Consider the following 24,749-nt stretch of genomic DNA (forward strand, 5'->3'; position numbering starts at 1 on the left):
ATTCAGGTTTTGTTTTTTTTTTCCTGAGCAAGATTTGCCCTGAGCTAACATCCGCTGCCAATCTTCCTCTTTTTGTGTGAGAGGCACTGCTGCAGCATGGCCACTGACAGACGAGTGGTGTAGGTCCACCCTGCGCTTCTGAACTTGGGCTGCTGAAGCAGAATGCGAGGAATGTAGCCCCTAGGCCATTGGGGCTGGCCCACATTCAGTTTTTTCACTTTTTCTGCTCAGCACTAGGTGGTTGAATCCATGCTGCTGTGAATACATCTGGTCCCTCCCTTCTGTAGTTTCATAGTACCATGTTTTACCCATCCCCTCCCTAAATGTGGACACTTTGCTTACCTCCAGCTCCCAGCAACCACAAAACAACAACACAGCAATGAACATCCTCTAAGGTGTTCCTTTGTGAGACTGTAAGAGAAGGAGCTGGATTTTAGGGTCATTGTTCGCTGTGTTTCATTTCCCTCATTACTGCCAGACTGTTTTCCAGAATGGTTGCCCCAGGCTACTCCCACCGGCAGTGTACCTGACTGTGACACATTCCCCACCAACATTTGGCATTAACCATCTGTCTAGTTTTTGCCAGTCTACTTGGTGTAAGCGATATCTTGTCATTTTAACTTGCATTTTTCTGATCACGAATAAATCTGACCATCTCTTCATATGCTTGCAGGCTTGCTGGGGTTTTTGTTCCTTAAAAGTCTGCCCAAACTTCATCAGACTAAAGAGCTTCTTCAAGGCAAGGGAAAACAGGATTGAAACAAAAAAACAACCCACCAATTGGGAAAAAATATTTGCAAGTCATATATCCGACAAAGGGTTAATCTCCATAATATATAAAGAACTCACACAACTCAACAACAAAAAATCAAACAACCTGATCAAAAAATGGGCAGGAGACATGAACAGACGTTTCTCCAAAGAAGATATACGGATGGCCAATAGGCACATGAAAAGATGCTCATCATCACTGATCATCAGGGAAATGCAAATTAAAGCTACACTAAGATATCACCTTACACCCATTAGAATGGCAAAAATAACCAAAACAAAAAGTAACAAATGTTGGAGAGGTTGTGGAGAAAAAGGAAACCTCATACACTGCTGGTGGGAATGCAAACTGGTGCAGCCACTATGGAAAACAGTATGGTGATTTCTCAAAAAATTAAAAATAGAAATACCCTATGACCCAGCCATCCCACTACTGGGTATCTATCCAAAGAACTTGAAGTGAGCAACTCCAAAACTCCCATGCACCCCTATGTTCATTGCAGCATTATTTACAATAGCCAAGATGTGGAAGCAACCTAAGTGCCCATCAACTGATGATTGGATAAAGAAGATAGGTGTATATATACAATGGAATACTACTCAGCCATAAAAAAGGATAAAATTGTCCCATTCACAACAACATGAACGGACCTTGAGTGTATTATGTTAAGTGAAATAGGCCAGATAGAGAAAGACAATCTCCGTATGACTCCACTCATAAGTGGAAGTTAAACATGTAGACAAAGAGAACAGATAAATGCCTACCAGGGGAAAGGGGGCATGGGAGGTGAGCACAAAGGGTGAAGGGGTGCACCTACAACACGACTGACAAACAATAACGTACAACTGAAATTTCACAAGGTTGTAAACTACCATAATCTCAATAAAAAGTTAAAAAAAAAAAAGTCTGCCTAAGTCCTTGAGGTCTGATTTTCAGCACCTGGGGTCAGCTGGACCGGGGTCCGGAGTCCCCAGGGTGGGGCCTGCCGGAGGCCTTGCACGCACCTCCAAGCGGGGAGGCTGGGACAGCTCTCCCGTGAGAGATGCCCAGGGGTACCTGAGAAGCCCAGAGTGGCCCAGACCCGCCAGACTAGGGTCTGAAAGGCGCCGAGCTGTGGGCAGGTCAGGGGGGCCAAGGAGGGATCTGCAGCCTGGTTCGGGATGGGGGGAGGCCGCAGCAGCTGCACCCTAGTCAGATCGCAGGGCTAGGCGCGGACGAGGGGTCTGGAGGAGGGCTGCTGCACCCCGGTTCTCCAGGGAACCATGCCCCCCACCCTGCCCCTCCTCGGCAGCTCAGCGCGCCCACCCTCGGCTCCCTGGCGGCCCTGTGGGACGCGCGGCTCGCGCCCGGGCAGCAGCGCGCGCAGGGCCCGCAGAGCGGCGGCATGGAGGAGGCGCTGGCGTGGGAGACGGACGGCAGTGAGTCCGCGGCGCCCCGGGGCCGGGGGGCGGGTGCGGCCAGAGGCCGAGAGGATACCCTGCGTCCCCACGGGGATGGCCAAGGCTGCGGTTGGCGCGGTCCGCGAGGCCATCTCCGTCCTGGGCTTCTTTGTGGCGCCCAGAGAGAGGCGCACCGGGCCGAGAGGACATTGGCCGTGCGTCTGCGACTCGGGGGCGCTCCTTGCTCGGAAAGCCGGGAGCTGCGGTGGAGGAGACGTTAGCTAGAAATAAGATGGTAATACGATCCTTTATTCAGTACTTAATTTGTGTGTGGGCCGAGCCAGGACGGGCACGTTATTTGGTCTTCAAAGCGGCGCTACGGGGAGGACCTACTGTTATCTCCATTTTGCAGAAGAGAAAGCTGAGGCCCAGGGTGGTTAAATAAGTTGCCCAAGGTCACACAGCCATTAAGCGGCTGAAAGCCCCAGCTTCCCCGCAGTGTCGGGGCCGGATGGGGAGTGGAGACCATATCAAGTGGGGGAACTGAAACCCGGAGGAGAGGAGCTGTGACGTGCCGCCCGTGGGATGAGAGCACCTCAGAGCCGCCTCCAGGGAGTGTGCCCAGTGCCAGTGGCTCTAGGCGGGGCAGCAGCAGCCGTGTGGGCAGCAGCTGGCCTGGGGGGCTTTGGCTGCACTGCTTGGGAGAGAGGAGAGCATTGTGCCAGTGACCTCACTGGGATCGGGATGGGGATGGGGATGGGGTAGGGGGCTCTGTCAAGGTGATAACTTTGTCAGAGGAGTGCAGGGTTCTTCTGGGGCGGAGGATCACCTGAATGGGAAAAGAATGTGCAGCAGTGGAGCATTGGGATGTATGGGAGGGAATTCTGGGCAGAGCACCCCGCAGGGGCAAAGGCTCAGGGGCCAGAGGGCAGTGTGTCTTTGACGTGGCCAGAAGGAGGGTGCATGGGTTCAGGTGGATGGAAGAGATGAGACTGGGCTTGATTTCACTGGTTCTATGCTCTGTGCTCTTGAACTCACTTGGACTCTTGGCTGTATGCGGACACAAACCAGGCCGCTCCTCCTAGGCTTCAGCTAAGACAAAGTGTGTCAGAGCTGGAAGGGATCTTTACAGATTACTTTGGTCACCCTCCCCCAATTTTACAACTGAAGAAACCGAGACACCCAAGGTGGACGTGACTAGCCCAGGATCCTGCTGCTGGAAAGTGGCAGAGTCAGGACTAGAACCCAAGCTTCTCTAAGTCACACCTGAAGTGCCAGCCCTTTTCCTGATCCTGGGTCGTGGTGGTGTTCAGCTAAGATGTTAGGGAAAGAAAAGCTCGGTTAACACAGTACTTCCTGAAGATGTTTGGGATCTGAGAGGGGCTCTTCCAGAGCCTATTATGTTACTTTGAGAAGGGCCCTCTCCTCACCTACAGGAAAGGCAGACCCCTTTGGAGTGGGCAAAGGTGGAGCTGTCAGTGGGGACCACACTTGGAAGGTAGTATTTCTCCCCTACCCTTGAAAATGTTGACTTGAAGCTCCCTTCTCTGCGGAGCCTCTTTCCTGCCGTTTCCCTGAGCTTGTGGTTTGGTTTTCCAGCCGACTCACGAGTCTTAATTGGGGGAGCATCTTATAGTTCAAAGGCTCCTGAAGAGTTTTAGTGGTTTGTGTGTCACTCATTCATTCAACAAATATGTGCCAGGGCCTGAATTTGGGGATATGGCAGTTAACAAATTAGACAAAGATCTCTCCCCTCATGAGCTTATATTATAATGGCGGAAGCAGAAAATAAACCTGATAAATATGTAAATATAGCATACGCCTACGGTGAGGGGTGCTATGGAGAAAAACAATGTGGGGAGTTGTGTGGGGAGGGTGCCTTCCTTGGTTGGGGCTTCCCTGGCTCAGAGGGCCCTCAATGAAGGAGGCCCCACCATCTCCAGGTCTTTGGCCACCAGAATTTATTCAGACTCTTTGCCTTGGAGGAATAATAGTGATGATGAAGATGATGGCACTATTTACCAAACACCATGCTAGCGGCTTTTCATATCTTGTATCTAATCAATAGACTAACCCTGCCAGAGAGCTCACATCCCCATTTTGCGGATGAAGGAACTGAGGCACAGGATAATGAAGTAACTAAGTCACACAGCCAGGAGGTGGCTTAGCCAGAGTTGAACCCAGGGACCTGTGATTGCCCTGGGGCAGCAGCTCTGGGATCCACAGCTTATGTCTATGAGGCCCAGAAAGCCCAAGACCCTCTCCCACATATGGAAAGCTGTGTGGAATTTACCTGGAAAAAGAAATGGATGGCAAGCCTATCTGTCACCTCAACACATCCTAGCCTTTCCTGCCAAGACATTGGCCACCTGTGGATACACAGAGGGGCTGGGTCTGGACATTCTCACTGGGCCAAACATGCAGAATGTGAGTATTGGCAGCAATAAAATCAGAAGATCACCTGTCCTGTAATGACTGTGCAAAGGGCCGGCAAATTATCTGTCCCTTGTGCTAGTGTGTCTAAGCCTTTCTGGAGAAGGGACAGGTAGCCATTAGTCTGGGGATTGTTAATGTCACTCATGGAAGCAGAGTTTTGTGGCTTCCTCCCTTTGCCCAGCTGTGATACTGTGATTTATAAGAAATATATATTTGATTATTCAGATGACCAAAATATATTTCTCATATATATTTGGTCTTCATCCACAGCTCCCAGCTCCCAAAAGCCTAGGAATTTACTAAGTGTTAAGTGTGAGCAATGTGTCATTTGTTATGTTAATGAGGTGATTTAAGGAAAGGAATGGTTGCCAGTGGAGCCAACCGTGTCATTAGAGGGTTGGAACTCTTGAGAGAGGATTGAAAGGGCTGAAAGCTGAGTCAATTGCCAATAACCAGTGGTTTAATCAATCATACCTGTGTAATGAAGCCTCCATAGAAACCCAAGAGGACAGGGTCCCAGAGCTTCTGGGGTGGTGAACACATGGGGATGCAGGGAGAGTGGCACGCTAGGACAGGGCATGGAAGCTCCGCGCCCTTTCCCCACACCTCGCCCTGTGCAGCTCTTCCATCTGGCAGTTCCTGAGTTATATCCTTTTATAATAAACCAACGATCCAGTGAGTAAACTGTTTCTGTGAATTCTGTGAGCTGCTCTGGCAAATAAATCAAACCCAAGAAGGGGGTTGTGGGAACCTCTGATTTAAAGCCAGTTGGTCAGAAGTATAGGTAACAACCTAGACTTTGGATTGGTATTCTGAGTTGGGGGGGGGGGCGTCATTGGAACCTCCAATCTGTAGCCAGTCGTTCAGGAGCACAGGTAACAACCTGGGCTTGCAATGGACGTTTGAAGTGTGTGTGTTGGGGGGCAGTCTCTTAGGACTGAATCCTGACCTGTGGCATCTGATACTCTCTCCAGGTAGATAGTGTCAGAATCGAGCTGAACAGGACTCCCAGCTGGTGTTGGAGCATTGCTTGTTGGTGTGGGAAACCCTCCCCGCTACACACACATGTTGGAATTGGTCTCAGAACACCATTAGCCAGCTTTGAGCCCTCTGTAAGCTGTGGGTGGATCCGAAAGGGTCAGGTGCAGCCCGGGCCCCCAAGGAGTAGGTGGTCCAGCCAAGGAGACCAGACATCCTCACAAGCCAAGAGCGATCAGGATGATGGCATCATGGGGGTCTGGTGGGATGAGCCCTGGACCACATCATCAGGCTCAGGCCTGGGTCTTCCTGGCTTGGCCGCCAACCCTCTGAGCCCACTGCTGCCCATGGCAGGAGGCTGGTGGGGGAGCTCTGAGGTTCCCTTTGGTCTGAGACTGTCTGAGATAAAGATGCAGTGATGAGCACGAGAGGAGTGCAGAGAGAAACTGCAGAGAAGGCACATCAGAGTGCGCTCCACAGCTGGGAGGCGAAAGCTGGTTAGGGATGAGGAGAGAAGAAGAGGTGGAGGGACGAGGGTCACGAGGTGGAAGCCGGGTAAACATGCCTCTGGCCTCGCCCGGGCCTGATGCAGTGGGTGGCTCATGACTCCTGCAGTCTTCTACCCTGGACAGAGCCAGGAAAAGGTGATGGGACTACTGCGACTCCGGTGGGAATGAATTCCATTCCCTTCCCCAAGAGCAGCTCTCGGGGAGGGGACATGAAACCTGGATGGTGGGGCACTGTGCGGGGGTGAGGGGCACACAGCTGGCTCCTGTGGATGGTCTGCCGATGCTCTCCCATCTTCAGGGTTCAGAGTCCTGCTTTTATGGACCTGTGGTGTGTTGAAAGGAAAAGCAGTCTGTCTGTGGAAGTGCCCACCATGGAGAGGGAGGAGGGGCATCTTCAGATCCACCCTTCGTAGCTGGAAGACCCTCTGCCTGGAAACTTTCAGGGCCAGGGAGGGGCTGTTCCTCATTCCTTGTTGTGCAGGGTGGGGGGCCCTCCCTGCTCATCCTGCATCCCTTTTTCTCCTCCCAGTGCTTCCTCTGGAGAGGCAGCTCCACGAGGCCGCCCGCCGGAACAACGTCGGGAGGATGAAGGAGCTGATCGGGAGGAGAGTCAATGTCAGGGCCAGAAACCACGTGCGTAAAGGGGCTCCTCCAAATTGGGGACCCTGGAATAGGGATAGTGCCGTGGTTACGCCTCCACAAGGGAGGGACAGTTCACGGACACTAAGGCAGGTGCGCTGGCATGTGTTAACTTGGGGATGGCTCAGGTGGTCCACATTGTCTCAAGGTCTCTGAGGCCTCCCCCGGAGTCGGGGTCAGGATTCTGAGCCAGGCTTGGGCAATTCCAGAGTTCATACTCTTAACCCCTGTGACTCGTGGGAAAGGCACACCCAAGGAACATAGGAACAAAGTCAAGAGGGCAAGGGGTCAAAGGTCAGGAGTTAGAGGCTGACAGTCAGGCAGATAGGGGCAGACACTTGGAAGGACAAAGATGGAGTGGTGCCTGTGGTCAGAAGTCCAGGGACTCAGGACTAAGAGAGGCCAGTCCATGAGAGGCTGAGCATGCGTGAGGCAGCAATTTAGTTCAGTTCTCTGAGGGCCCGCTGTGCCCACTGAGTGTGTAAACCTGCTGTGGGCCCAGATCTGCCCTCTGTGGCTCAACGACCAGGCAGGGAGGCAGACCTGGGCCCTGCTGATCAGGCCTCAGGGAAGGCCACAGGTAGGGTGGTTCACAGCCCTGCTGGGGAAGGCAACAGAGGGAACAGCCATTTCTTCTGGTGGGGGACACCGGGGATAGGCCTGGGTACCACCTGGGGTGGCCTCTCTCCGTCTTGGGGCTTCTGGCTGTCAGGAGCGTTTTAGAGGAGATGCTGGCCCGGGTGGAGGTCAGCGGAGGCTGAAAGGGTTGGGAGCAGCGTTCCTGACTGCAGCAGAGGCTGCTCTGTCTGGGGTGACATGACAGGGGTATGACTGGGTCTTCAGAGCCTGCCTGCGGCTCAGTTATAGTAACAGATTCTACGGTGTGTCTGGTGCATTTTGATTTCCAGAGCACTCTCTGCCAGTTTCCTGGGGTCCTCACTCACTCCTGGAGAGGGGAGGAGGGCAGGAAGCGTTAGTCCTGGTTATCGATTGAGGGGAGCACAGAGGGAGTAGCAAGTCGCCTTAGGTAACACAGCATGTTATTGGTGACTGGAACCTTGGTCTTAACTCCTGGACAAGCACTTGCCAGGAAGCATGGACTTGCAGGATGATAGGATGCTAATGCTAGATTCCTTCATCCACTCATTTGTTCATTCATTGATTCATTCATTAAATATTTATTTACTTACTTACTTTACTGGCTTACTCTGCCAGTGCTGTGCTAAGTGCTGGGGACGCAGAGCAGACATGGTCCCTGGCCCCTTGAAGCTGATAGTCTGGTGGGGAAGGACAGACATTAAACAGCATCGCGCAAACAATTCATTCCCACTGTGATAAGCTGAGAGCATGTGGGGACTGGAGGGGGCCCACCCCACTTACGTGGGTCAGGGAAGGCTTCCCAGGGAAGTGGCATTTTCGTGGGATCAGGTGAAGAAGGACAGTGGTCCAGGCAGTGGGGACAGCGTGGGCAGAAGCTTGAGGAAGGAAGGAATAGCTGGTCCCCAGGGAGACCACACAGAAAATTAGTTTCCTTTTGTTTTCCTCTCACAAGCGGAAACCTCCGGAGGGAAGGGGGCCGTGGGTTGGCTCCACTAGGCTTGCTCAGATGTGTGAAGGCCAGAGACCATGGTGAGCTGCCAGGGTGGTGTGACAGTGAGGTGAGGAGTCAGGCCCCAGCAGGCCTGTTCTGAGGGAAGGAGGGGACAGAACGGGGCCCTCAGGGACTTGGAGAGTATCCTCAGACATGGGTGGCTGTCCAGCAGAGGGAGCAGCAGGAACAAAGACAGAGGGGAGAAGTTGTCTGGCATTTCTGAGAAGCAGTGGTGGGCAGTGGTGGGCAGGCGGGACAGGCAGGGCCTCCGAGGCCCCGGGGTCAGGAGTATCCCAAGAGCAGCGGGAAGCTGTGAAGAGTTTTAGCTGGGGACACATGGACTAATCCTGTGTTTTACTATGTTCATTTCAGCTGCTGCCATGGGGAAGGGCCAGAATGTGGCTGGGGCCCCTGCCAGGTGGTCACCAGAGCTGACAAAGGCCCTTCCACCCTGCAGGCCAGCTGTCCTGGCCGGGAGGTGGGGGGCGCTGTGGGAGGCGGGCCAGGCAGCCGGCCGGCGCCTCACAGGTTTCCTCTCGATCCTGGCAGGTGGGCAGGGTGGCCCTGCACTGGGCGGCAGGCGCAGGGCATGAGCAAGCTGTGCGGCTGCTCCTGGAGCATGGGGCTGCTGTGGACGATGAGGATGCGGTACGGGACCCCTCGTGGAGGCGCGTCTGTGTGTGCGTGTCTGTCTGTCTGTCTGTCTCAGGGTGATGGAGGGGCATCGAGCTCTCTCTGGGTCTACGAGCCAGGGGTCATTGCCGAGGTCGCTGCTGACATGCAGATGCACAGGTGCAGGGTAGGCAGGGAGTCAAGTCTTCGGGCACCAGTGACACTGCACGGATCCCATTTTTCGCTTGCACAGTCATAAAGATCTCTCCATTTTCAAGGGCCTTTCAGTTCTCAGAGAGCCTTTTCAGCCCCTCGTGATACCCTATGAACAGGGAGAGATATGAGTTGTAGAACGGAAAATTGGGTGAGTTGACAAAGGCCTTATTTGTAAAGCCATTGGGAGGAAGGTCTCTCATGAGATGCCACAGGGCTCTGTCCTGGGTAACCCTTTAACCAACAACCTGGATAAAGACTAACAGTCTTACTTAACATATTGGCAGGCAGCACATTGCTGAGAGAGAGCACTGAAGAATAACAGGGTCTGCAAAATTATCTCTACAGGTTTGGGGAGAGGTCTGAATTTTGACAGGGATACCCGAAAAAGTCTGAATTTAAATTTTTTAAAAAAAAATTATAAACTTCCCTGCAGAGACTTAGCTTCCATGGAAATATTTTTCTTTGGCCTGGCTTCTCTCTGCTCTCAGGCCCCGCCTCGAGGGGGCTTGATTTCGAGTGGGGCTGGGAGTGAGTGGGGCAGCTGCACCTGCCTCTCCACCCTTACCCGTACCTGCTTCGGCCTCCTTTAGAGGGGACTCTGGAAGGAGAGTGTCTGGGATCCTTAGTCTGAGTTTCCCAATAAAACACTGGAACCTCTTGCATCAGCCCTTTGCTCACAAAGACGCCACTCTCACCACTGTGCTCTGTTATTTCTTCCTTGAGGGACTGAGTGAGAAAGGAAGATATGAGGGAGAATAGGAAGAGAAAGTCCTTTTATAGATCTTCTCTATTTCCTTTGAGAACAGTAATAAAGACATTTGGAGCAGTAAGAAGGCTGGTGGACATGCCTACTTTAGTAACAGGAGAGTGGAGGAGATACTGGAGAGGGAAATCCTGTTGTTGAGGGAAGGTCTCTAGTGATATGCCACACGGCTCTGTCCTGGACGGTTCCTGGATCTAGGACTGTGAATATCCCTGGGGTTCCCACTGGCAGGAGGCTCTGGCTCCCATGACCCTCCTCCCCCAGCCCTGAGCCTTGACACTCGTCATCATTCCCACCTGCTGTGGGTTTCTCCCTCTGGACTCCGCCCTGTGCCTCGTCCAGCCAGCCCACAGTTACTGATACTCTTCCCGGGGCTGAGCTCTGAGCTGGTGCTGTGTTTCCTGGCCTCTTTGGCTCTAGCTGAGAACAGCTCCAGTCCCCATTTGAGCTGCTATGTCAGGTCCAACACCTTCCCCAAGATTTCAGCAGGAAGGGCTTAGGTTCTTGTGGTCAGTGCTGGCTCTTACTTCTAGCTTCTGCTCAGTCTTTGCCGTCCTCTTGAAATTTTGCAAATAGTGCCTTATCGCTACCTTGGCATCACCCCCACTGTGGCTCTCAGTGCTTCTCCCTGGTTTCCACAGAGACCCCATTTACAGAAAGCTTCCAGTGTGGGCAGGCTTTCCAAAATAAGAGATGGAGGGGATTTACGTCACACATGAAAACAGTCTACAAATCCTAAAATCCTGTCTGGCATTCCTGTTCTTTAAGTCCCTTGACCTCTTCCTTGTCTTGGCCTCAGCGTCTGCCCCCCCACCCCAATGCTCCTTGTCTGCACCACAGCCTTCCTGCCTCCAAATTCCTGCCCTTTCTAAAGCAGAGCCACAAGACTGTCTTTGGATGCCCAGTGGCTGCTGATCAGTTTCACCTTTCACTCCCACCACTTGTCAAAGGTTTTACCCAGACGGAGTTCCGTCCCTAAGAGGAATTCTGGTGCCAGCCACTAAGACCCCCTTTCCTGCTGCTCCTCACAAAGGCTCTTTGTGGGGCCAGTGGGGAGGCAGCTATGATCCGGGGTGTTCCGTGCAAGTGCTGGGTGGGGCACTCTCCCTCCTAGAGGTCCGACTGTGAAATTGAGGCTGATTCAGGACTAGGAGCTGACCAACCCTGTCCTTGTGGCCCCTGCCCTAGGCCCCAGGCAGCTTGGAACATGCCGAGGGTGGGCATAGGTTAAGGGGACACTGACCCCTAGTTCTTCTTGAGGTGGGCTCTGCATTTCAGCTCCCAGCTGCACGTGGGAGCACTTGCCCACTGCAGGCCTGCTTCTTATGCTGCTGGGGAGATTCTTTGGCCTATCAGAGGAGACCACACTGTCGGTTCATTCTACGTATGACAGGCTTTTGGCCTTGCCAGGAGACCTAGAGCCACACATGACACTTTCTGTGAGAAAATATGTTCTTGTCTATTGGCACAGATGTTAGCTCAGGGACAATCTCCCTTAAGCAAAAAGAGAAAGATTGGCAACAGTTGTTAGCTCAGGGCCAATCTTCCTCACCAAAAAACAAAAAAATTCCTGGACTTTATTTATTTATTTAAAGATTGGCCCTGAGCTAACATCTGTTGCCCATCTTTTTTCTTCTTCTTCTCCCCAAAGCCCCCCAGTACGTGGTTGTATATTCTAGTTGTAGGTCCTTCTAATTTTACTATGTGGGACGCAACCTCAGCATGGCTTGATGAGCAGTGCTGGGTCCACACCCAGGATCCGACCTGATGAAACCCTGGGCTGCTGAAGCAGAGAGGGTGAACTTAACCACTCAGCCACAGGGCCGGCCTCTGGACTTTGAGTTCCCAAAGCTGGAAGCTCCCTGGCCTGGATGGTCCCTCATGGTTGTATGACTATGCAGTGCAGATAGGGCCCAGGTGGCACAACCACACCTCCTTACATTCTCCTCCCCTCCTCCCCTGTGTCCTCTCCCCCAGTTTGGGATGAACGCGCTTCTCCTGTCTGCCTGGTTCGGCCACTTACGGATCCTGCAGATCCTGGTCAACTCTGGGGCCAAGATCCACTGTGAGAACAAGGTAAGGCCCCCCTGCCCCTGCCTCCTCTCTTCCTCCTGCCCCCAGCTGCACAGGTCTACCCCATCTCTGCCCCCTCCTGCCCGCCATGAGCCTCTGCCTGCTCCAGCTTGCCCTGGCCCTCTGAGAACCCTCCCGAAGCCCCAGCTAAGCTCAGCCCTGTGAAGCTGGCACCCTCACTGCTTCCCCTGGGGCTGAGAGAAGGGTCTGGGGTATGTGTTCTATCAACACTGAAAGCCTCTTTCTTCTGATCCCCCCCCAATCCTTTACCACCCTCTGGTGTGGGGACAGTCCCCAGCCCTCTAGGCAGCCTTCTTATTTACACGAGAGGAACCGAAGGAACACCCTCTGAGGGTCTTAGGAAGGTTAGATGAGATGGGGTGTGGCCTCCTCCTCTGCCCGGCTGGCCCCTGCCTCTCTTGTGGTTTGTGTGGAAGGAGGAAGGCACCGTTTACCGAACTGTGGGGCCTTCAGCAAGTTACTTCACCCTTTGAACCCCAGTTTTTCCATTTGGAAGTGGGGATGCTAGGACCCCCTCTGAGCTGAGGGAGAAACAAGAGCAGTGCTGTGGGCGAAGTGCCTGGCTCGGTGCCTGGTCCCTTGGGGAGCCTGGCAGTGCCTCGCCGCTCACTGGTGGGCCCTGGGGTTTGAGGGAGGCGGGGCCCGCGAGTCGGAGTGCCTGGAGTCCCTGCGCTGGTGTCCCAGTGGCCCTTAGGAAAATGCAGTCATTTCCGGGCCAAAAACCTTCAGCCAGGAGTTCTCAGCCTTGGTCCTTAGAGAGAGTTCAGGGGTCCAGCGACTCGGATGGGAAAAAAAGTATGTATTTTTTTTAACATAACTTCTACTTGAAAATTTAGCATTTCTTTCAGTGATGAATGTGGGTGGTATTAGTATTACCTGTGACTTATCACTTATAGAAAATGTAGCTATTTTCATATCACGTTACAGTTTTTAAGGTATATCAAAATACTATTTATGTTCATCATTACTTTGAAATTATGGCAGTTACCAATCCTTCACTAGATCTTGTTGTTTAATGGATCAATAAAGCACGTATGTTACTAGATTGAAAATTTGCTTTTTGATATTTTTGCTAATTCTGTTTCAATATAATTGGTTTCCTTTTGTCGTGGGCAGAGTAATAGCCCCCAAAGATGTCCATGTCCTAACCTTGGAGCCTGTGAACCCCAGAATCTAACATGGCAAAAGGGACTTCGCAGGTGTGATTAGGTTAAGGACCTTGAGGCGGGGAGATTATCCTAGATTATCCAAACTGGCCCACAAAGGTTCTTAGAGGAGGAAGAGGAAGGCAGAGGGTCCGAGAAGGAGATGTGATGGAGGAGGCAGAGGTTGGAGTGATGCGGCCACAAGCCTAGGAATGCGGCAGCCTCTGGAAGCTGGAGAGACCAGGAAAGGGATTCTCCCTTAGGGCCTCCAGAAGAGGCACAGCCCTGCCAACCCATTTTAGACTCCGGCTCCAGAGCTGTAAGATAGTACATTTGTGGTGTTTTAAGCCACCGAGTGTATGGTAATTTGTTACAGCAGCAATATGAAACTAATACACCATTGTAAGCCTGTGTATTTGATTAAAATTTCTTCCTATATAATTTATTTTATGCATTTAAGTAAACATTTTTCTGAGAATGGGTCCGTAGGCTTCACTAGACACCACAAAGGGCCATGGCACATGAGAGTTGTGCTTATGCCATTGTCAGGATTTGTTGTTGTTGGTGGGAATGTCTGACAGCTCCCAGGGAAGGATGCCCCTGGGTTATGGACCACAGGATCTGAGCCCAGAGTGTGGGAGTGAGAGAGTGAGGGCCTATCAGGAGGGACCCTAGGATGGCACCCCGGTTCCAGCTGAGAGTCCTTCTGTCCTGTCCTGCCTGCTTGGCCTGCTTGGCCTTGGAGAAGCTCAGTGGCCCTAGGGAATCCAGTAGCTGTCTTGATGGAATTTGCTATAAACACAGAGCTGTGAATGAGCCTCATTGTTCTAGAATGAGGGAGGCGGGGTCTTGGGTGTGTGTTGAGGGCAGGGGCAGGGCTCTGAATAACGGACTCTTCTGGCTAAGCAGATCCCCTCTGTATTAGTTTTCTATTTTCAGTAACAAACCACCCTAAAACTTAGTGGTTTAACGTAACAATGATTTATTATTTTTCATAATTCTGCATTGGCTGGGCAGTTCCTGTGGTCTTTCCTGGGCTCACTTATGAGACCACAATCAGCAGGAGGTTGGGCTGGGGGCTAGCTCTCTCTGGGTGGCCTCCCTTGCATGTCTGCAGCCTCTGCAGGGAGGGTTGGAACGTCTGGGATGGTGTGGCTTGTTTCTCCAGGTGGTGGCTGATCTTCACGGAGGGCAGGCTGGCCTTCCTTATGTTGCTACCCCATGCATAGAAAAAAGCAAGAGAGGAAGTGGCAAGGTTTCTTGAGTTCAAGGCTGGAAGGTCACATGATATCATACCACATTCTACTGGTCAAAGCCCATTACATGCCACCCTAGATCCAGGGGGAGGAGAATATTGGATTCCCCCTCTGGATGAGAAGGGTAGCACAGTCCAGTAACTTACGGTGCTTCCAAGGGTGGGAGGAATAGTTGCAGCCGTCTTTGTAAACAGTCCATCGCAGCCTTCCTTTCCATCCCTGTGGAAGGTCTTCCCCAAAGATATTCATCACATCTTAGATGAGGATTGAGCCAGGCCCACAATCCATCCACCCCTTCCTGCTTCTGCCCTAAAGCTTTCTCTTTGCCCTGCTGTTTACCTGGCTCTACCTTGCCAGGCATTGGTGATATTTAAAATTTTGCTATAGACTGTATTAGAATTTCACCAGTTTTCCTGTTAATATCCTACAGTATTTAGTCATCTTGTCTCCTCCAATCTTGAGACGATTTCTTAGTCTTTCCTTGTTTTTCATGACACTTTCTTTGACACTTTTAAAGAGTAGTGGTCAATTATTTTGTAGAATGCCCTTCAATTTGGGTTTGTCGGATGTTTTTCTCATGATTAGATAGACTGGGGTTATGGAATTTTGGGAAGAAGACCACAGAGGTCAAGTGCCCTTCTCATCACCTCGTATTAGGGGGCGTGTCACACCAACATGATTTGTATCTAGTGATAACACTAGTGAGGTTGTTACCTTGATCCAGTTCTGATACCAATTCTGATGTGATGTATCTTCCACAACACCAAGCAATTAACTCAATTCTCCATGGACATTCACCGGGTGTCCCACAATTTAACTCAGTTCTGACACTGTCCACCTGGAGATGGCATCAGATTTCATAAGTTAGGGGCTCAGTCCCACAAGACTGCCCCCACTTCAGATGCCAGTCTCAAGTCCACATTGTTACCTGTGCTTCTGACCAACTGTTTATAAATCAGAGGCTCCCATGACCCCCCTTCTTAGTTTTGATTAATTTGCTAGAACAGCTCTCAGAACCCAGGAAACCAGTTTACTTACTAGATTATCAGTTTATTACAAAGGATATTAAAGGATAGGAATTGTAGGGGAGGAAGACAAGTCCTCTACCCTCTAGGTCCTTCTGGCTAGCCTAAGAATGAAATTGACATGAGACAGAATAACAGGAGAAAATCAAAGCTTTATAACATGTATACATGGGAGAAACCCAGGAAAACTGAGTAGCCGGCTAGAATGGCCAAAGCCACCACCTTAAATACCATCTTCAGCTAAAGACAAAGGCCCATGCTGGGAGTAGTGGTTTGGGGCCTCAAAGGAGAGGAAGACAATTTACATGGAGATGAAAATGCAAATATTTGTTAATCAAGTGTTTGCTGGGCTGGCTACAGACAAGGTTATCTTGAGATATTAGCTCCTTCCTGGAACAGGCCCTTCTATCCTAAATTCTTTTAGACAGTGAGGGGGAAGGTCAAAGTTTCTTTCAGTCTTTTGTTCTTAAAGATAAGCCAAAGAGACACATTTTGGGGTGACTAATTCTGATCCCCCACCAAATCAATAGCCAGATATACAGATACGTAGAGCCAGGTTCCAAAAGCAGGAGCTTCTGTCCCTATGGAATTTGGGGCCTGGCACGTGGATGCATTCTATTTCACCAACCTGGAAGCTCTCCAAACCCCGTCCCTTTGGGTTTTTATGAGGCTTAATTACTTAGGCATGACTGATTAAATCCTTGGCCGTGGGTGATTGATTCAACCTCCAGCCGTTCTCCTCTTTCTGGAGGTCAGGGGGGTGGGGCTGAAAGTTCCAACCCTCTAATCCCTGGTTGGTTCCCAGGCAACCAGCCCCTGTCTTTAGGTTACCTAGGGCTTCCCCAGGCCCCTCATTAACATAACAAGAGATTCCTTTCTGGCTCTTACTGCTAGGGTAACCTAAAGGAGCTTTGTGCCAGAGACAACGATGAAGACCAAATATATAATTCTTATTATAAATCACAATATCACCCTTGATCTCTTGGTGAAAGTGGTGTTGTCCAGGTTCTCCACTGTAATGTTAGCATTTTTCACTTTCCTTACTCTATTGTTAGAAACTCTTTGTGGTTTTAACTTACATTTCAGTAATGACTAATGATGTCAGATATGTTTTCATGTGCTTATTTGCCATTCATATATCTTCTTTGGTCTCCAAATTATTTTTATTTATTTATTTATTTTAAGATTTTATTTTTCCTTTTTCTCCCCAAAGCCCCCTGGTTGTGTACTTTTAGTTGTGGCATGTGGGACGCCACCTCAGCATGGCTTGATGAGCGGTTCCGTGCCCACGATTCAAACCAGTGAAACCCTGGGCTGCTGAAGCAGAGCACATGAACTTAACCACTTGGCCACGGGCTGGCCCCCCCAAATTACTTTTTAGTTGAGTTGTTTAATTTGTTATTGATGAGTTTTTAGAGTTCTTTATAAATTTTGGATGCATTTTGAAATTGCAGACATCAATGTACTTCCCTCTAAATACTTCAGTGTGCATGTCATTAACTAGAGTTCATTTCTTTACATACAATGAAATACACAAATATTAAGTTTATACTCACTGAGATTTGACAAATGCTATTCCTGTGTAACCCATGCTGCAAGATCATGACCCATCGATGGTTGCCATCTACTTGAAAATCAGTGTTCCAAACAGTCTAGCTGTGATGCAAGGCCAGGGTGGAAGCTCTGGGCTGTGAACATAGGGTTTGCAAACCTCCTTCCTTAATTGTTGCTTCTGGGGCCAAGAGACCTTCTTCCGCACCCCCCACCCTACCACCTCCTCCCCCCGGCCCACTAATCCCCTAGTCCCTAGTCCCTGCAGACCACGCTGCTCTCAGTCCTCCCTGGAAGGTTAGGGGGTGACTTCCTAGTGACAGACACTGGGCACTTAGCCACCGCCTTCCTCATTTGCTGCTCTATCAAGGAAAGCAGATGCTAGAACCTCCATAACAACATTCTGTGGGGATGTTCTGGGACTGTTAGTGCCATACAGCCTCAGCTTACATCCTCGAATCATTTTCAGTTTATAAAGTACGTTTCCTGTAGGTGATGCTCAAGATTATTAAGCTAATTTGACCTCTGAGAAAGTGGAGGCTCAGGAAGGTAGAGGTAACTAGCCCTAGGCCACAGAGCTGATAAACGCTGGAGCGCAGCACAGATTTGAACTCTGGCATCCTGACTCCCACCCGCCCCTGTGAGGCTGAGTTATCCCAGGGGCCCATCTCCATTTACAGTGTTGTTTCCATGGGGAAGCTGAGTTCTGGGTCATGAACACTCACCGTTGGGGAGACAGCCAGTGTGTGAGAAGGGCCTCCCTTCGCACACTGCAGGGACCACCCTGGCTTGTTTCCAGGAGGGCCTGACCTTACTGCACTGCGCAGCCCAAAAAGGCCACGTGCCAGTGCTGGCATTCATAATGGAGGACCTGGAGGACGTGGCTCTGGACCACGCTGACAAGGTGAGAGTGGCCTCAAGGCTCTTTGTCCTTCTCATTGGGCCAGGGGCTCCTGGGACCACTCCTGCCCATTCCTTGAGTGCATCCTTTGAGCTATGAGTGGTGTAGACTGGACCCCACCTCAGGGAGCTGCTGGTCTGGAAGGGACATGAGGGCACAAATAGCAGGCCGCAGGCAGAACATGGTCAGCTCCCTCAGACAGGTTCTGTTAAGGACTAGACAAGATAGAGAAGGGGGCCACTCCTGTCTGCTTCCCAGAGGAGGTGGTGTTCCGTGAATGAACTGGATTTTGTGGGCAAAGTTGGAAAGCAGGGGAGAATTCCAAATGGAGGAGAGGGCATCGCTAGAGCTTTAGAGGTGGGAAAGGCCCTTGGTGTGTGAGTTCAGATGGACCGGAATCTTGGGAGTGAGGGCCCAAGGAGGTGCTGAGGCTCGTCATGGAGATCTTGACCCTCAGCCTCAGGAATCTGTCCCTTACCCAGTAGGTATCAGGGAGCCACAGAGGGATTTCAGTGGGGGAGGGTCCCCCCCACCCCAAGTGGGGTCTTGTTGGGATATTGGGTCTGGGCTTTCCAGCCAGGGTGTGTAGGGCAAAGGGAGGGGGGAGCAGGAGAGGGGCAGGAGAGGTCACTGTAAGCCCAGAGTGGTTGGGGAAACAGAGACCAGGGGGGCAGGGCATGGAATGTTCACTCTCTTCTCTTTCCAGCTGGGAAGGACAGCGTTTCACCGGGCTGCTGAGCACGGGCAGCTGGATGCTCTGGACTTCCTTGTGGGCTCTGGCTGTGACCACAGTGTCAAAGACAAGGTACTGTAACCATGGGTCCCAGGGGAGGGCCCAGGCTCTGGGCTCCTGACCAGGGCGGGTGCTGGCAGCTCACCTGTGCTTACTTCTGACTCCAGCATCCTGGAGGGGCTGGATCGGCCCAAAGACCAGAGTGTGTCTGATGTTCATCCAGCAGGCAATTTTTGAGCACGTGCCATGGGCCAGCCCTGTGCTATGGGTGAGGAGCACAAAGATGCCCAAGACATAGTTTCTTACTCAAGGAACTCAACACCACAGTCCTAGTAAGGAGCTATGATCCGAAGTGGGGAGTCAGGATGGCAAATCTGATTGGTCGGTAGTGCTGCCTGGAGTGGGTTTGAGTGGGACTGTGGTTTCACTGGGGATGCCTGGTGTTAGGCGGTGTGGGAAAGGGTTGGGGGCTGGTAGCCACACACCTGCTGGTTATTTGCTTTCTTTGTATTTTAGTAATCTACTATGGTTATGGTGAAAGCAGGGTCAGGGCGCTGAGGAGGGAGCAGTTCATTTAGGGTGGGGAGCTTACCAGCAGGATTTCTCCAATCTGAGAAGGGGTGAGGGATGGGGACCAGAGGGGGCTATCCTACAAATGACTCGTATCAGTGGACCCTTTTGAATCGTTAGGCAAATGTGTTGCAGCAAATTCTAAACAATGCTTCCAACAAAGAGACAAACTCCATTTTTAATCTTCTGATTAATGTGCTCCGCCAGGAGAGGAGTTCTGTTTATAAGCTAGTGACGGAGAGTTCACAGAGAAAGGCACTGCAAGGTCTTAGAAATGGAAGCCCCTTCATCAAGGGCAAGTTCAACCTTTTCACTTTACAGATGTGGAAACTGAGGCCCAAAGAGGGGGATCCTTTAGCCAAGGTCACACAGCAAGACAAAGGTTGAGCTGAATTTGGAACCAGCATCCTGATACCTAGCGCTGTGCTCCTCCCTCTCACCAGGCTGCCTCCTGGGGCACTGAGCCCTTGGAGTCTGTACTGAATCTGTCATCCACACTCATCCTTTCAGGATGAAAAGGCTGAGTCAGGTTCCGAGAATGAGATCAGGCCAATTTCCTTTATTTCGGAAACACGGCCTGAGCACGTCATGCTCTGTGCCAGCACGGGGTCAGGAACTGGGAGTACGGAGAGGTGTAAAGGACAGCCCTTGCCAGGACATGTCCACCCAGGAGGCAAAAATGATTGTACTCAGGGCCCTAGGAGAACAGGAGCTCCCAAACTAGAAAACAAGAAAAGTCCAGCTCTGATGAACTTACCCAGAATCTTGCAATCAGAAATTCTAAAAGGAAGCTTTTAAAATTGCATGCTCCTGTTAAGTTTTGTACTTTCAGATGAGGAGCGTCTTCATTTTGAATTTCATTTGAGGAGGGGTTCAGAATGCTTTTCAAGGCTTTGAGCCACTGAAGGTCTGGCTCCTACTAGGACCCCACAGCCTGCACAGGGAGGTAGAGCTGTCAGAAGCGATGACAACACACGTCATGCCACAGGTGCTGTAGGTAGGGAGGCTTACAGAGCCCAGGGAGTCATTAGTTCCCCTGGGAATGTCAGGGAGTTGCTGACAGGGCCTCAGAGAGGTGGAGAGGCTGGGCATCCCCATGGGCGGAGGGGAGAGGGCACTAGGCCCAAAGTCAAGGCCTCCTTCTGCCCAGCTCTCCTGCCTCTGAGCCCGCTGCCCTCCCCAGGCAGAGTCCCAGCGCCCTGTTAGGGGGTCCATGCCACCTGCAGCTTCAAAGGGCAGGATGTGGGTATTTATAACCTAGAGGGAAGAAGAAAGCCCCACCCTGTCTCCACAGCCTGCTACCTATGGGCACCTGCAGCCCCCACGGTTCACCCGCTTCCTTCGTGTCTTCTTGAACAGAGACTTCACACCGTGGCCACATTTCCCACAGCCTGGTGCTTGCTTGCAGCAGCGAGCCAACCAGGTCACTGTGTGCGCATCTGCAGAGGGTGGGGGAGGAGCGGAACGGCTGGTGAGGGGATATTTTAAACAATTTTTATTTATTAATATGACAGTGATCGTAAAGGAAATTTAAATCTTTCATCTTCGATCCCATCAGATAGTTAGAGCTATTTGATGGATGTGTGGGTCTCCCATGGCGGGTATGTTCTATCTGTCGTCAGTGCTGCTGTGGCTTGGTATGCTGTGTGTTCACATCCTCACTGGGCCCTTTAAGGATCTGTGCTTAAATGCGAAGGTCTTGATTCCTTCCTCAGGAGGGCAGTGAGACAGGCCGGGTAGAGGAGAGAGCTTGAGCCAGGAGGCTTCCACGACTGGGTCAGCTAGCTATGTCCCAGGGGCCTTCTGGGCATGATGAATGGCCAAAGTTGGATCTTCCCTTCTGGATGCTTCTGTGGGTTCCTCAGGGGTCCTTGCCCTGGTCCTCCGTCTGTGGTTCCTTCTTAGGGACATACCTTGACGTGTCACCTCCCCTCTCTGAACCTCAGCTGCCACGTCTATAAAATGAGGGGCGGCTCCAGCTTGTCCCCAGGGCCTGCGGGGGTCTGTGACTCTACTGGCCCCTCAGGAACCCTTCTCCCTGAAGGACGGGAACACGGCCCTTCACCTGGCTGCCGCCCGGGGCCACCTGGCTGTGCTGCAGCGACTCGTGGACATCAGGTTGGACCTGGATGAGCGGAATGCGGTGAGTCATGCCCAGAGGATGCAGAGATGCATGAGGCTCGCTTGCTCCCTGCCTTTGAGGAACCTACAGCCTGAGGTATGGCCTGATTTTCCCCTGGGAGAGCCCCTGCAGCCGGGAAGCTGAGGACGTGTTTTCAGACTAACAGTCCACCAGGAAAAGATAAGCAGCAGCACAAAACTCGAGGCTTGGTGAAGGCTCTAGGCATGAGGGATCACCAAGAAGTATACCATGGTGTGTACTCAAAGAAGGGAGAAGTCGCTGTAGCCAGGATGATCTGGGAAGGCTTCCTGGAGTAGGAGGGAATAGACAGAGAGTAGGGGGTGAGACAGCTTGGAGGGTGAGGAGAACTGAGCAAAGCATAGGAGAGAGTGAATGTACCACATGCCCCTCAAAATGAGACAGTCAGGTTCGGGGCTCAGGGAACCATAAATAACTAAGGTCGCTGTCCTCAGTAGCAGGGCAGAGGAGAGCTTAAAGAGCCCTGGAGCCATGGCAGAAGGGGTGTCCTCTCCCCTTGAGGCCTGGCCTCAGCCTCCCCGCCGTCCTCATCCCTCTGGTGTTTCAGGAGGGTCTGACTGCCCTGCACGCGGCTGCTGAAGGGATCCACCCCGACTGTGTGCGGCTCCTCCTTGGGGCTGGGAGCAACGTGAACACCCTCACCCAGGTAACCAGGCCTCCCCACCACTGACATCTGCCTGCGGCAGAACCATAACCACGTCAACAGTAGCAGCCACCATCATCCCTGAATATTATGTGAATAGAGGCTATGAGGCAGCAGGCCCGGGTTCTGGTCTGGCTTCTCCGCTGCAGAACTCTGTGACCTTGGGCCAGTTACCTAACTTCTCTGAGCCTCGTTTCCCAACTATGAAATGAGGAGGCTGCATACTTACTGTTTTACACTCTGTGAGGATTAACTACCTAGTACGGTGCCTGAGACATAATAGCAGCTCCCCACCTGTCAGTGTCTTCTTATTGTTGGGCACTTCATGGTTCACAAGGCCCCTTTGTGACTATTACCTTAGAGAAATTCTCCCCATTTGACAGGTGAGGAAATTGAAGTTTAGAGAGGGTCACTGACTTTCCCAGGTCACAAGCTTGTAAGAAACAAAGCTGAGTCTGAGAAGCCCATTTCCTGACTGCAATGCTCAGGCCTGGAAGGTTCATCCCACCTGTGCAGGGGCCACCCAGCCCTCAGGCTGGAGCTGGGACTCTGGGACAGGGCTCTTCTCTCCCTCCCCATTGTCCACCTCAAGTCGGCCCCAGGACAGTCCCCGCTGTGTCCTGGAGACTCACAAGGTGTGGTCTTTCTCTAGGTAGGGAGTTCACTTTTTTTGTTTTTGCTTTTTATTTTTAGATGGATGAGGAATAATTTGTCTTAGCTGGCTGAAGGGCTTCAGGTTCTGGAATTCTCTATTCTAAATTTCAATAATAATGCAAAAATAATAATAATAAATAATAAAATATAAATAATAGTGAAAATAGTTAAAAAACAGGAATTAAAATGGGATGCTCAAAAATATTTATTTAACACAAAAGGAGACAGTCAAGGAGAAACAGAACAAAAAAGACAGGAAACATATAGGAAATAAATAGCAAAATGGCAAATGCAAATTTAATCGTAATATCAGTGTTAATATCCCCTAAATGTGAATAATGCTTTATAAGCCACAAAACACTTAATTTGCAGAATTCCCCTGGAGGTGTGGGAACTACTACCCCAGGAGTGTGGGGGTCACCAGAGCCCAGAGAGGAAAGGCGGCTGCCCCAGGGCACCCAGCTATGTCCTCCCATTGGCTTGGTGTTGCTCTTCAGTCAGCAGGTCCCTTCTCTGTGCCCAGTACAGTACTAGGTGCTGGGAGGGGGCAAAAGAAGTGAAATGCCAACAGTAGCAGAGACTGGGGAGGTTGTGTCCAGCTGGTGGTCATTGGTGGCTCTGGAGCTGCCCACTGCACTGGGCCTTGTGCTCCAGCTTCGGCTTGAGGTTTCTGGCAGAGGCACAGAAACCCTCCCACCCCTCACAATGCGGTGCAGCAGGGTCTCTGAGGAGGCGGCAAGTCCAGTGTGATGGCATTTCCCATTGAGGGGTGGACTGGTTCCCACCCACCCGGTGCACTTCCCTCAGATGGGACTTTGGGAGGGTGACCAACTTGTCCTGGTTTGCCCCGTACTGTCCTGGTTTTAAAACCAAAAATCCCAAATCCTAAGGAACCCTCAGTCCCGGCAATCTGGGACAGTTGGTCACCTATGGGGCTTGCCTGGCAGCGTGGGGAGGTATCGCATGTGACATCGTTGTTGCCTCAGGGGTGGGCTCTGGCTGACGGAGAGCGCTTAGAAGGCCTGTCCAGCATGAAGCCCTCGCTCTGGCCCTGCCAGGCTCCTGCCTGGACACGCTGAGGCCTGTTCCAGCCGGACAGTCCACGCCAGGTGGGGTTTGCTCTGTACGGGCAAATCTGATTTGTCCCCCTCTTTGAAAACCATCTCCTCAGAGTCTGTACTCTGCATGTCTTTACCAGCTAAGGAATTGTTCGGGCCTTGGCCTATGTTCCAGAATTTGTGACAGGAGGCAAGGAAAAGGCTGAGGCCATAGTGAGCCCCTGGTACTAGTCACCTGGCCTGGGCAAGTCACTGATGCCTCCAGCGTCAGGGTTTAATGGGGATAATAGTCCCAGGAGGTTGTGAGATGCAAATGAGATAAGGAATCCCATAGTGCTTTGTAAACCCCACTGCATGATGTGAGGTCCTTAGGACACTGCGTTGATGCCTGTTTCCCTCTAGAAAAAGCAGAGCTGCCTCCACTATGCAGCCCTCAGTGGCTCCGAGGACGTGGCCCGGGCCCTCATCCACGCAGGAGGCTGCACCAATGTGGCTGATCATGTAAGTGCGGGGTCCTGGATTGAAGGGGGTCCCCACTGCAAAGTGTCCCCTGACCCCACCGTTGGAGTACAGCAGGGAGCACTTCAGGCACTTCAGGCCCGTTGGGGTTGGGGCGGGGCCAGGACCAGGGGAGCTGACAGCACGAGGGAGAGTCAAATAAGCTCCCAGCTGCAACAGGATTAGAAACCGAGGTTGCATTTCCTCCAGAGTGAATTATCAGCTCGTTTTTTCCACTCATTTATCCACTGGGTCTCAGTAACGATCTTTATGTTACAGATCTAGGCTCTTGGTTGTTCATTTTTCTCCTGTTGTGTTGTGGTGCACACACAGGCAACATAAAACCTTGTGGTTAAGACATGGACTTTGGTGCCAGACAACCTGGCTTTGAGGCCACTCGCAAACCGAATGACCTCGGGCAAGCTGCTTTGACCTCCCTGGGCCTTTTTCCCTAACTATGGGCACTATTATTATTCCCATTGTATAAGTGAGGAACTATTTATTGTTTAAATTAGGAAGAGGTCATTTCTTTCTTTTTTTTTTTTTTTTTTGAGGAAGATTAGCC

At 51.5% G+C, this 24,749-nt stretch overlaps 1 protein-coding gene across 1 annotated transcript in view; it reads left to right on the forward strand.

The window, feature by feature from the left end:
* The first annotated feature begins 2,156 nt into the window (after positions 1-2,156).
* The window catches only part of ANKDD1A (ankyrin repeat and death domain containing 1A), a 40,139-nt gene continuing 17,546 nt past the window's right edge, over positions 2,157-24,749 (forward strand). Inside the window, 10 exon segments of the mRNA XM_046652750.1 lie at positions 2,157-2,190; positions 6,604-6,707; positions 8,854-8,955; positions 8,958-8,984; positions 11,873-11,971; positions 17,766-17,870; positions 18,574-18,672; positions 21,215-21,313; positions 21,879-21,977; positions 24,089-24,187. Coding sequence (XP_046508706.1) covers positions 2,157-2,190; positions 6,604-6,707; positions 8,854-8,955; positions 8,958-8,984; positions 11,873-11,971; positions 17,766-17,870; positions 18,574-18,672; positions 21,215-21,313; positions 21,879-21,977; positions 24,089-24,187 — 867 coding nt within the window.

The sequence above is a fragment of the Equus quagga genome, chromosome 2, assembly GCF_021613505.1.
Source record: "Equus quagga isolate Etosha38 chromosome 2, UCLA_HA_Equagga_1.0, whole genome shotgun sequence".
Lineage (NCBI taxonomy): Eukaryota > Metazoa > Chordata > Mammalia > Perissodactyla > Equidae > Equus > Equus quagga.